We start from the raw sequence: 12,293 nt of genomic DNA, 5'->3' as shown, positions 1-12,293 counted from the left end.
GGCTGATCCTGGTAGATCGTGGGATCCTTTTTGGTTACAAAAAATTATGGGCGGGGGGAAGCTAAAGAATTCTGTGCAATCCTCCCCCCAAAAAGGTCTGGGCACTTCCCGCCTTTAAAAAAGCTCAACAGCTCTGGGTAATCCACCCACCCACCCCACGCACACACCTCCTCCCTCCAATGACAATGGGTAGATCACTGCCAGGTTTTTTTTAATACTGGGAGTAGATCGCAGTCTCTTGGGAGTTGGACATGCCTAGACTAGATTATTCTCAGGGTCCCTTCCAACTCTATAGTCAAATGATTTGCTGTGTGGGAGCCAAGGTACCAAATTTCCCCCCAGCGTTCACACTATAGTAAGTTGTCACTGATTAAATTAATTCTCAGTTAGCATTTCCAAGTGCAATCTGTGAGCTCCCCTTCCAATTGTCTTTTGTTGAGTGGGGTGGGAAGGAGAGGGACCACAGCATGAAAGGAATGAGTTACCTAAGCTGGCTGCCTAGCCCCTCTGATTTAGTTTTCAAAGCATCAGTGGCCAACCTGTGGGCCATAGACTCCAGCAACCCAGCCAGTCAGAGACGATGGACATTGTAGTGCAGCCAAGTCTCAAGGCCCACAGGCTGTGCAAGCCCTGCTTTAAAGGATCCACCCATCTCAAAGGTGACACACGTAAAATCACTTGAAGTTTGGCGTTGAGTTTCCAGGGCACTCATTTAGTGAATATCATTAAGTGCAGAGCTCTCTTCCCACCCCACCCTGCCCTATCTTATTTTGTTAATTCAGTTTCACCTCCTCCTGTTCTGATTCACACCACATTTGATGCATCACCAAAAGTTGCATTCCCCCAAACCTGCACACATTTCCAGAGGTGTGATCCTGTCATTCCTTCCCCTTTAATGGCATTTACAAAGCCCTAATGTGGAAGGCATTCTGTGGTTTAAAAAGTAATTAGAAGTAACTGTGCACTGAGTTAACACACGTTTCTAAAGGGGCGCTGTATTTTAGGGTTCTAAAATGATTTAAAGCACTCTTATGCAGATAGGAAAACAAAGGCAAAATCTCTTTAATAAGCAACCTCAGGAAAAGTGCTATTTGGTAACTGTTCCTTAACAGCCTAAGGCACCCTTGACTATTTAGTCCTTGGAATAAACTACCCTCTCTCTCTCTCTCTGTCTCTCCACCTCTGGTATACATATTAAAGACTTCTTCCAGTGTATTTATTCCTCGTCAGAAATGACGTTTAGAGCTTTCTTCTGAGGACATGATCATAAATGACCACCTGCAGGTAGAGGTCCGTTTCGATTGGAGTCCGTGTTGTGTTGTCCCCTGGATAAGCCTGAGGATGGAACAAGGGCGAGAAAGAAACCAGAAACTCATATCAAACATGTTTTCAGTTCACACCATTGCGATCTGTGCGGCATGAGATCCTGGGAGGTTACGCACCACTGGAATACTGCCAGCTCACAATGACATGCATCACGTAACATGCCAACTTTGGCCCTCTGTTCCAAAGTCTACCTTGAGAGCTTGATCTTGTGAAAGGCCCAATTTGCATGGAATGCCTAGCCAGAAGCAATGTTTGCTTTGCAATAGCTTCCGGATGCATAAGGGACGCGGGTGGCACTGTGGTCTAAACCACAGAGCCTAGGGCTTGCCAATCAGAAGGTTGGCGGTTCAAATCCCCGTGATGGGGTGAGCTCCTGTTGTTCTGTCCTAGCTCCTGCCCACCTAGCAGTTCAAAAGCATGTCAAGTGCAAGTAGATCAATAGGTACCACTCCGGTGGGAAGGTAAACGGTGTTTCCGTGTGCTGCTCTGGTTCGCCAGAAGCGGCTTAGTCATGCTGGCCACATGACCTGGAAGCTGTCTGCAGACAAACGCCGGCTCCCTCGGCCCATAGAGTGAGATGAGTGCCACAACCCCAGAGTCGGTCACGACTGGACCTAACGGTCAGGGGTACCTTTACCTTTACCTGGATGCATAATGGCTAGGAAGTTGGGCAGGCAGCTGTCAAGGGGCTCCAAGTGCTACACACTCATTCTGCTGTCTGCTACAAGTGGAATGAGAGCCGATTGTCCACACTTTGAGGGTATTGCAGCCTCCCTGTTTACAACCTGCTGTCTTCTATCCTCTCTAGTAAGCATCACATAGCTGGCTTGGTAAAGGTAAAGGTACCCTTGACCATTAGGTTCAGCTGCGGACGACTCTGGGGTTGCAGCGCTCATCTTGCTTTATTGGCCGAGGGAGCCGGTGTACAGCTTCCGGGTCATGTGGCCAGCATGACTAAGCCGCTTCTGGTGAACCAAGCAGCGCACGGAAAAGCTGTTTACCTTCCTGCCGGAGCGGTACCTATTTATCTACTTGCACTTTTACATGCTTTTGAACTACTAGGTTGGCAGGAGCAGAGACCGAGCAATGGGAGCTCCCCCTGTCGCGCTGATTCAAACCGCCGACCTTCTGATCAGCACATCCTTGGCTCTGTGGTTTAACCCACAGCGCCACCCGCATCCCTAGTAGCTGGCTTGGTAGAGAAGGGTTAATTTGGAGGAGCAACCATTTCTAAATATTATTTTCCATTCAATGTCTCCATTAGATTTTATGGGGGGAAAGGCATCACCTCCCAAAACTACCAGTCCTCCATCTTGCCCCATAGGTCCTGAGTGGGTGGTGATTCTTTGTCTCACAAATCCATTTTGTGGAATTCAGCCTCCCCGGCCCATTACACACTCCAGTGTAGGAATCCAATTTTGACCATTTTCATGGGTATTTATGCCTCTGTGCAGTAGAGACACACAAGGAAGCTAGAAATGCAATGTGTACGGCTTTAAAGAGCCGAAACCCCCTCTGTGCTTGATTTGGTCCTCAATTCTTAAAAGTATATATTTCACACAGCAATAGGGCATCTGCTTATTTGTTACAGATGTTCCACAGCTGCAGGAAGTTAGACCAGTGACCCACTTTGAATGCAACCAAATACACTTCTTTTTAGGTATGCATTTTTAAATGTCTTGCAAACCAACACACTCCCATTTTAAGATGTGTATAATTTGATATTTGGTCCCGTTGCTATTCATATGCAACCAGCTTTCGTGGGAAGTACTTCAAAGAAACCCTCATCCGAGAGCTGTTCTGTGCAAACCCAAACAAATTACTGCCCGTCTTACTCTGCGTTGGTTTTGAGAGGAACCAAAGCATGGGTGTGTTTGCCATATTCAATCTATAGTCTAAGGACTTAAGATGCAACGTTTTTAAAGGGACAATGAAGAACAGATGGACTCACTCAGATCACTGCAGATGGACACACTCAGATCACAACAGAGGGCCATTGTTCATAACGGAACTCTTTAACCAAGACAGCAAAGAAGCAATGGAAAAAGCAATATGATTCAAACAAATCCCGGTATTTTAAGTCCCATTTATTTCAATCAAAGGTAAGCATTTTATTACCTCTCTTCAAATGGAATCGAAGGGACGTAAAATGCTTACCTTTGTTTGAATCACGGCCATTTGTCCATTTTTCTCTGCTGTTTTACTGGAGTGGGGGGATTGCCTGAAATCCAGTGCACAGAGCGCACTGTGTAATCTTGGGTCAGTCCATTGTAGGACTCATGTAAGATCTCATGTGCAGTGGCGCAGCGTGGGGGGTGCAGGGGGGCTGGCCGCACCGGGCGCAACATCGGGGGGGCGCGCGGAAGAGACTCGAGTGCTAAAATCCACGGGTTAGGGAGCGCAAATTACTTGCCTTGCCCCGGGTGCTGACAACCCACGCTACGCCACTGCTCATGTGCTTTGCAAGATTTCATCAGCACCTGCTGCTGCTGCTGCTTTGCAACCCAGGTAAGGGATTCTTCGATGCGGGGGCAAAGTGGGATGGCACCTTTTTGTTTCGACTTAAGCGATGAAATGGGGCACACCACCCATGCAGTGACAGAATTGTAGATTGCATACTATTCACGTGGAACAGGAGTATATGGAACTGATTTCCTAAGTCCCCCCCCCCACATTCCACGCACACTCTTTGAAAATATTTAAACCAATTTGTAAAAAGAAGGTAATGTAGCATTTAACTGTTTTGGTGTCGTAACCTGGAGTAAGTGGAAGACAGTGAAAAATCAGCTTGTCAAATGTGGTTGTCTGAGAGAGAGAAATGCCTTGAAATAGAGCCATTGCAGTGGGGTAAGGAGGGCACAACCAGTGTGGGTTTGTATGTAGCTTGTTTTAAGAGGTGTAATGACTCTGGATAGCTCAGTTGGCTACAGCGTGGTGCCGATAATGCCAAGGTTGCAGGTTCGATCCCCATAGGGCAGTGCAATGCAAACTTGGCCCTCCAGCTGTTTTTGGACTACAACGCCCATCATCCCTAGCTAACAGGACCAGTGGTCAGGGATGATGGGAATTGTAGTCCCAAAACAGCTGGAGGGCCAAGTTTGCATTGCAGGGGATTGGACTAAATTAACCTCAGGGTCCCTTCCTGCCCTACAATTCTATGATTCTAAGTCCTCTTAGCAACACTTTTGGGTGCTAAGGGCGCAACATAGGAGACCAGTTTCCCACTGCTTGCTGGGGGACCCATACATTATCTCAGTTCCCTTGGCCTTGAACCTACCCATAAAATAGGAATATAGGAAGTTGCCTTATACTGAGACAGACCATTATATTGTCTACACTGACAGGCTGTAATACTTCACAGTTTCAAGCAGGAGTTGTTCCCAGCACTACCTGGGAATACCAGGTAGTCCTCGTCATGAGCTCCCGGAGACTGCAAGAAGCTAAGTAGACCTGCTGCTGGCTCAACTCGCTTTCTCATTCAGTCTGCCTTCCTTCCTTTCAGCAGCAGCCCCTCTCCTTCAGACCATGTGCTGTCACATGACCACAACCACAAACAAACTCACAATCAAGTCTCCAAACAGCAAGCAACCTTATTCCAAAAGACACAATCTCACTCTCTTCAGTCTCTTCCAATTCCAATCCCTCCAATTCTCCTCCTTCCTTCAAACGCCCCTGTTTGCAAGTCCTGTTCACGAGCTCCTGATCCCAAGCTCCCAGAGACTGCAATAAGCGAAGGAGAAGTGCTGCTGGCTTTGTGTAGGTTGGTTGTTGCCTCTAAGACTGCAGGTGCACCCAGTTTCTGCACAGGATTACTGAACTATTATTACTGCACTATTACATAAGGAAGTGCCCAAGGGAATCTGGGGAGTTTAAGATGCTTCTCTAGATATGCCTTATGCTTAATGAAACTGAGGCCCACTGCTGTCATCCATGGGAAAAAAGTCTCATTCAAAAAGAATTAAAAGATGACATTTCCATCTTGTGAGGCCTACAGCTTTACAGGAAGACCTACCCACAATGAGATCTGTTGCTTTCAGATAGAACCAAAGTACATGGACCTTATTTCAGCAGTACTTAAGATTCATATGTTCATGCGATAGCTTACATGATTGTTTCTACCTTGGCTGCATTTACAAGATGTCCCATTTGAAGAACATCATATATCCAACTAATATAAGAAATGTCGGTCATGATGGAACATCACTTCTTAACAGGACAAAAACCAGACATTGCCCCTTGATCCATGAAATGAGTAGTAAAAATAAAAGCATGGATGTTTGACACAGACAGGCTTGTTGTCTCAGGGAAATGACAAAAGTGGCAATGCTACCTTGGGGTCAACATTGATGACCTTCCTGTCAGACTTGTTCTTGAAGAGGAGGCCGCACACATTTTCTGCAATCACTTGGTAATTTGGACTTGAATTCAAGCAGCAGATATTCCTGTCCCAGTTGTAGAAACTGTAAAAAACAACAACAATCCAAAGAATAGACAATGCAAAGCATCTGTTTGCAACGTTGTGCAAGCCTTGTGCTGCCCCCAAAGCTACTGTCCTGTCTCGGGAGACAATGGAGGTGTGGGCCTTTGGGAGTGAAGTCAAACTGTTGGAAGGTTGCAGCATCTGCTGTGGCTGTAGACACCGACACGGAGGAGACATGTTTTGTTGCAGCCGGGGTTGCAGATGAAGGCGTCCGGTTGCACCACTGCATTGCTTCCCTCTGCGCTCTTCCAAGCAGTCATTCATGAGTGGCTTTCCAACAATGCCACATATTCACTCAGTGACATTTACAACAGCAAAATGTTTGTCATGGCATCATTGTGCCTAGGGTTCCATGCCCCTATAAGCAGCAGCCAATCAGTGAGAGTGATGGAAAGGGGAACTTGCAATGCAGTGACATTTTGCATTTACAAGCAGACAGAATGAAGCGACACAGGTCCATGGTATTTATCAGCAGCAATATCTCGGCGATAATATGTCGTTCCAGAGCAGGACTAGAAATCCTGTGCGCAGCAGCCACCGTGAACCTGGTATCTTGCTTCTAGCTCTTATCCTAAGAAATCTACATGAACGGTTACTCATGTTTTCCATCTGAATGTCTCCACGGGAATCATTTCAAAGCGTTACCGTGGAGAAAAATGGCATCATGTCAGGACCAGCCCTTTGAATGCTGGCAGAGGGGAAAAGGCATGTCTGCACTATTAACACAAATTCATTTAACTCTTTCTCTTCTCTCTCAGAAACCCCAAGAAAACTCTGCAGATATGCCTATAGCTTCCAAGACATCATGTTGAAAAGGCAGTCAAAACATTGGCTACTTGTCAGTGGCAAGCCTCCCTAGCCACTAGATAGGCTGCTGCAGTTTCATGGCTGGCTTGCTGTGCAGAAGGCAAGCAAGATTTCAGAAAGCTGAGTCCTATCCCTTCTGTCCCTGTTGAAATGCCTAACTCTGCCCAAAGATTCTTCCCTCTGTCAAAGCATAGCAAAAGGAAGCAAACCAAAACACACAGATACCGTACTTTGTCTGAATGCACAATAGGTGTTTAGTTAATCCTATGTGACAGAAGTCCTTCCGAATTCTCTTTCTCAAGTTCCAGTAAATAGCCTGTGCTAATGTGTCTATTCTGCCTGTCCTAGTCTATATGCACCTCACATAACCTATGCCACAGGGACATTTCTAGGCTCAGGGGCAGAGGCCCATGGCATACATTTGCATAATATCTGCATGCAAATTGAGTCAGGTTTTCAGAGGGGGGGGGGAGAACTCTGGCTGTGAGGTCTTAGTTTGAACTCTGGAGGTGCCAATAGGATTTGTTGAGCCCAGTATGCAGTTATGTGGATCGGACCTTCCACCCCACCCAGCGACGGATTTACGTACAAGCTAAACAAGCTATAGCCCAGGGCCCCACTCTCTTGGGGCCTCCCAAAAAAATTTAAAGAAAAAAACAACAACCTGGATGTATATTTCCAAAATATAAGATAAAAAACAAATAAAATAAAACCTACATACAGCAACAGTGTTTTGTGTTGTGGAGGCTCCTATGATGTAAGTAATGAGCCCCACCTGCTAGCCTGCTCCCTAAAATATCACTGGTTTGCTCATTTCTATATATAGGGTGCCTACATTCTGCATGGACTAGTTGCATGGCAACATGTGCAAATGGCTTTAGATATCTATTAGGTCCATCAATTACCATATAGAATATATCCAACACAAAAAACAGCGACAATTTGTTGTTGACAAAGGACAGCTGGACATATAAAGGGCCCCATTACCTTCACCCATTACCCATTACCCATTACCTTAGGGCCTCATCAAACCTAAATCCGGCCCTGACCCCACCCATAATCTGTTGGCAAGAACAGCTGCTTACGTACATATTTAAACGGAAACAAGTGCCTCTGAGCACATCAAGATGGCGAACGGCTGACTTGGAGATACTTGCATGGTTGCAAAGTCTGTGGAGAAGCTAACTAACCATCTACAAGCTTCACATGAAGAACTGGACCATGACAACTTTATTGCAATTTGGTATTTTCTCCAGGATGTATGGAGGAAGGAACATTCATGGCGTCCCTCAAGTGTGTATGGTCGGAATGGCTGGGATGAGACAATAAGGGAGTGAGGGTTCAAGAAGGAGAAGAAGTAAAACCAATGAAACTTCCCTCATTTAGTGGAGTGGCACAGGGCAGGGCATTATTTTTCATTTTTTTGCAAGGGAGGCTGAAGAGGGGCTGGCAATGGTTTGATTTGTAACTCTTACTGAAGTTTGTGCCAAATGGAAAATATGGCTGGTTGTTGTGGTCTCCTTAGCTTTTCTGATTGGAGCATGTCCAGACGCCCTGTAAACTGTCAGACTGGAGGCCTACAGAAAATATGTGGGGCCAATAGTGGTTCTGCTTACCACCTTTTGACTTGATTTGCCCCCATCAACCATCACCCCTCTTGGTCCACAACATGGTTTTGTCCTGGGGAATTCTGCTTGTTCGCTTCAACCTCAAAACAGGCTTTGCATGTGCCAAGAATGCTGTGTTTTATGCTAGTTGCTGAAACTACCGTATTTTTTGCTCTATAAGACTCACTTTTCCCCTCCTAAAAAGTAAGAGGAAATGTGTGTGCGTCTTATGGAGCGAATGCAGGCTGCACAGCTATCACAGAAGCCAGAACAGCAAGAGGGATTGCTGCTTTCACTGCGCAGCGATCCCTCTTGTTGTTCTGGCTTCTGAGATTCAGAATATTTTTTTTCTTGTTTTTCTACTCCAAAAACTAGGTGCGTCTTGTGGTCTGGTGCGTCTTATAGAGCGAAAAATACGGTAACTTAGAGATGATAATAGTCTACGTTAGCTAGAAATTACTCACTGTTTTTCCTCCTTCTTCCACGCTTCTCACTCCTGCTCACTCATCTTCACTCATTTAATAAAATCTGGAATTACAAGTCTAAAGCTGACTAATGTTGCTAGATCACAGGATTGATCTCACCCATTTCACTGGGCTGCTCATCCTGAAGCTACCTTAGGGGAGTTAAAAGGAGCTTGCTAAAGCCTGTCTCTTCTCCACAAGTAAATATTGCAGGTCTCAGTCCTCATACGCCCATATTACAGGTGTTTGAATAATATGGGTGGGGGCAGTTGCTGGTAACTTAAGTAGGCAGTACTTCTCAGTCAGATCTACCTCATATAGAAGGTGGGTGCGCTCTTGTCCTTATATATGCAAACCCATTCTAAGTCCTCATCACAGAAACAGCAGCAAAAGAACATTTGCTAGGCAGTGCTGCTTATATGAGGGTAGTGAAACGTGAGTTTGGATGGGAGGCATACGGAAGTAAGGGAAGAAAAGGAGGCTGAATTCTGGGAAAGGGAGCCAATGGACAGAGCAACTGAAAGCAGGAATTGAAGTACAGAAGAAGTGGAGGAGGCAAGAACAGGAGGGAAAGAGGAACAGAAAATATGTGGTGCTGAAAAAGAGAGGCCTACATGAAAGGTGCACTGGGGTGAAACATCAGTAGAACCTAGAGATAAGCAGTGTGATATTCCCAGAAAGAGAAACGGCAGACATGGGAAAACTGTGGGCTAAAAAAGACCAAAGAGGCAATCTCTCTGTGTGCAGATGTGCACTCTCAGTTTCACACATAGATTTGAACTAGCAAGCCACATTTGGGGTTGCAGGTGTTACATAGAATGTATCTCTTCATCTAGCGTTGCTGCTTTGCAATCTCTTTCACTCACCATAAAGCGGCAAAGCTAATAGCCAGATTGTGCAACTGGATAGGTGCTCGGAAGGAAGGGGGGGGGTGAATGCTATCTGGCAAAAGCTTTCCACCTCTCGCTCTGAAACAGGGAAGAAGAAAGCTCTTCGGTGAAGGATTTCCCCCAGTCATTAAAAATAAATTAGACTTGTGGGGAAAGAACCCCTAATCAGCTGCAGAATAATCACTTCCTTCATTTGCCAAGTTTCCTACACGCATGCAGCGAATGGCAGCATGGTTTCATCCTGGAGGGCTTGTGCACTGGGCACCCCAGGCCCACACATGCACTGCTGGTGCATCAAAGTCTCCTCTGCAAGCCCGTTCTTGACACGACAAGCAAGCCTGAGTATAACCATTATGTGGCTGGCTTTGGGTTTTCACCAGATGCTCAACTGGCACATAATGGAGCTACAACAGTCACCTGTACAGTGGTACCTTGGTTCTCAAACTTAATCCGTTCCGGAAGTCTGTTCCAAAACCAAAGCATTCCAAAGCCAAGGCACGCTTTCCCATAGAAAGAAATGCAAAATGGATTCATCCATTACAGACTTTTTAAAACAACCCCTAAAATAGCAATTTAACGTGAATTTTACTATCTAACGAGACCATTGATCCATAAAATGAAAGCAATAGACAATGTACTGCAGTCACACAGTCAGTCAATAGCTGAACTGGGTTCCACACACACACACACACACAACGCAAAATAAATAGCAAAAACAGACAGACCTCAGCATAACACTCCAACCAGTGGTTCTCAACCTGTGGGTCCCCAGATGTTGTTGGACTACAACTCCCATCATCCCTGAGCTCTGGCCTTGCTAGCTAGGGGTGATGGGAGTTGTAGTTCAACAACATCTGAGGACCCACAGGCTGAGAAAGGCTGCTCCGAATGGAAGCGTGGCACTCAAATTGGAAGTGTAACACTGAAAATGGGGCACGTTTGGCTTCCAAAAAAAGTTCGCAAACTGGAGCACTTACTTCCAGGTTTGCAGAGTTTGGGTTCCAAATTATTTGAGTACCAAGGCATTTGAGAACCAAGGTACCACTGTACTTGCCATTTTCTGACAGTTCTGTAGTGGAGAGATGCCTGCCACGAGGGCATCCATTTATCTAACAAGGCGGGCGGTGAGAATGCAGGGCACGGGGAGGTTTCTGCCATTTGCAGAGTCTGCCCCTTGCTTCTGGAGGAAAAAACCAGGGTTAGAATCATAGAATCATAGAGTTGGAAGAGACCACAAGGGCCATCGAGTCCAACCCCCTGCCAAGCAGGAAACACCATCAGAGCACTCCTGACATATGGTTGTCAAGCCTCTGCTTAAAGACCTCCAAAGTAGGAGACTCCACCACACTCCTTGGCAGCAAATTCCACTGTCGAATCCCTCTTACTGTCAGGAAGTTCTTCCTAATGTTTAGGTGGAATCTTCTTTCTTGTAATTTGGATCCATTGCTCCGTGTCCGCTTCTCTGGAGCAGCAGAAAACAACCTTTCTCCCTCCTCTATGTGACATCCTTTTATATATTTGAACATGGCTATCATATCACCCCTTAACCTCCTCTTCTCCAGGCTAAACATGCCCAGCTCCCTTAGCCGTTCCTCATAAGGCATCATTTCCAGGCCTTTGACCATTTTGGTTGCCCTCCTCTGGACACGTTCCAGTTTGTCAGTGTCCTTCTTGAACTGTGGTGCCCAGAACTGGACACAGTACTCCAGGTGAGGTCTGACCAGAGCAGAATACAGTGGCACTATTACTTCCCTTGATCTAGATGCTATACTCCTATTGATGCAGCCCAGAATTGCATTGGCTTTTTTAGCTCCCGCGTCACACTGTTGGCTCATGTCAAGTTTGTGGTCAACCAAGACTCCTAGATCCTTTTTTAAATTGTTGGGTTGGTAGGGTGGAATGCCCCTCCCTGTATCACTGCCCCAGATGGAAAATACATTTTCTTCCAGGTCTTGGTCCTTGTTGGTTTCCCTGGGCAGCATCACAGGTGAACCCCTAAAATGTCCAATGTTGTTGCTCAAGCTGGAGACGTCTCAGCTGATTCCCTGGTGCTTCAGCCAACACAAGCTGCCCCAGAGGGGCAAACATGCCTCCCTCTCCAAATTCTTCCTAGCTGGTCAGTGTGGAGATAAGACTGCTTTGCATTCTTCTCTCCAGCTTTGCAAAGGACAACACTCTGCTCATTAAGCATGGCAACAGTCTCAGCCATTTCCCTTGAAAATAAAAGAAGCATTCCTTTTGCAGCTGGTTAGTGGGCACCGCTCAATGTCGCATAGTCCACATACCTGAACCCCTTGTTGAAGAGTATCAAATACTTTTTGGAACATTTGGAAATCTATTAAAATAATAATAATAAGAAGAAGAAATCTACGCAGGAAATATTTAAAACGCTTTGGCATTCATTGCTGTCAATTTGATAGCATTCCCCCCCCCTCTCTGTCAGGGAGATTTAAAGCATTTAAAAGGCATCTCTAATTCTATTAATCCAAATTAGATTTAGTTGCATTAGGGCTGTAGTGATTCTTGGGTTGAAGTTGGTGCTACAACAAGGCCTGTTATTTTTCCAGAGTGAATCAAATTGTCCTGAGCGACAAAAAAATAAAGACAAGCTGAAAAGATAACAATGGAAAAGCAGTTTTAAAACGCCTTTCAGGGTGAAAACAGCCGCTCCAAATGCAAATACAAAAATCAGAGTAAAATGTATTTAAGATCAGCCTCC

At 45.7% G+C, this 12,293-nt stretch overlaps 1 protein-coding gene across 2 annotated transcripts in view; it reads right to left on the bottom strand.

Moving 5' to 3' along the window:
• Positions 1–1,038: 1,038 nt before the first annotated feature.
• Positions 1,039–12,293, bottom strand: part of CFAP299 (cilia and flagella associated protein 299) — a 335,705-nt gene continuing 324,450 nt past the window's right edge. The window contains exons 5-6 of one of the 2 annotated variants that reach the window (XM_082236767.1): positions 5,657–5,786; positions 1,039–1,335 (exon numbers count right to left, since the gene is read on the bottom strand). In XM_082236767.1, coding sequence (XP_082092893.1) covers positions 1,240–1,335; positions 5,657–5,786 — 226 coding nt within the window. In that variant the 3' untranslated portion in view covers positions 1,039–1,239. The remainder of the gene's footprint in view (positions 1,336–5,656; positions 5,787–12,293) is intronic. The other variant, XM_082236768.1, reaches the window with a different exon arrangement.

This window comes from Podarcis vaucheri, assembly GCF_965113315.1.
Source record: "Podarcis vaucheri genome assembly, chromosome: 9".
Lineage (NCBI taxonomy): Eukaryota > Metazoa > Chordata > Lepidosauria > Squamata > Lacertidae > Podarcis > Podarcis vaucheri.
The sequence above is the reverse complement of the archived record's forward strand: the minus strand, read 5'-3'. Positions and strand labels throughout refer to the sequence as shown.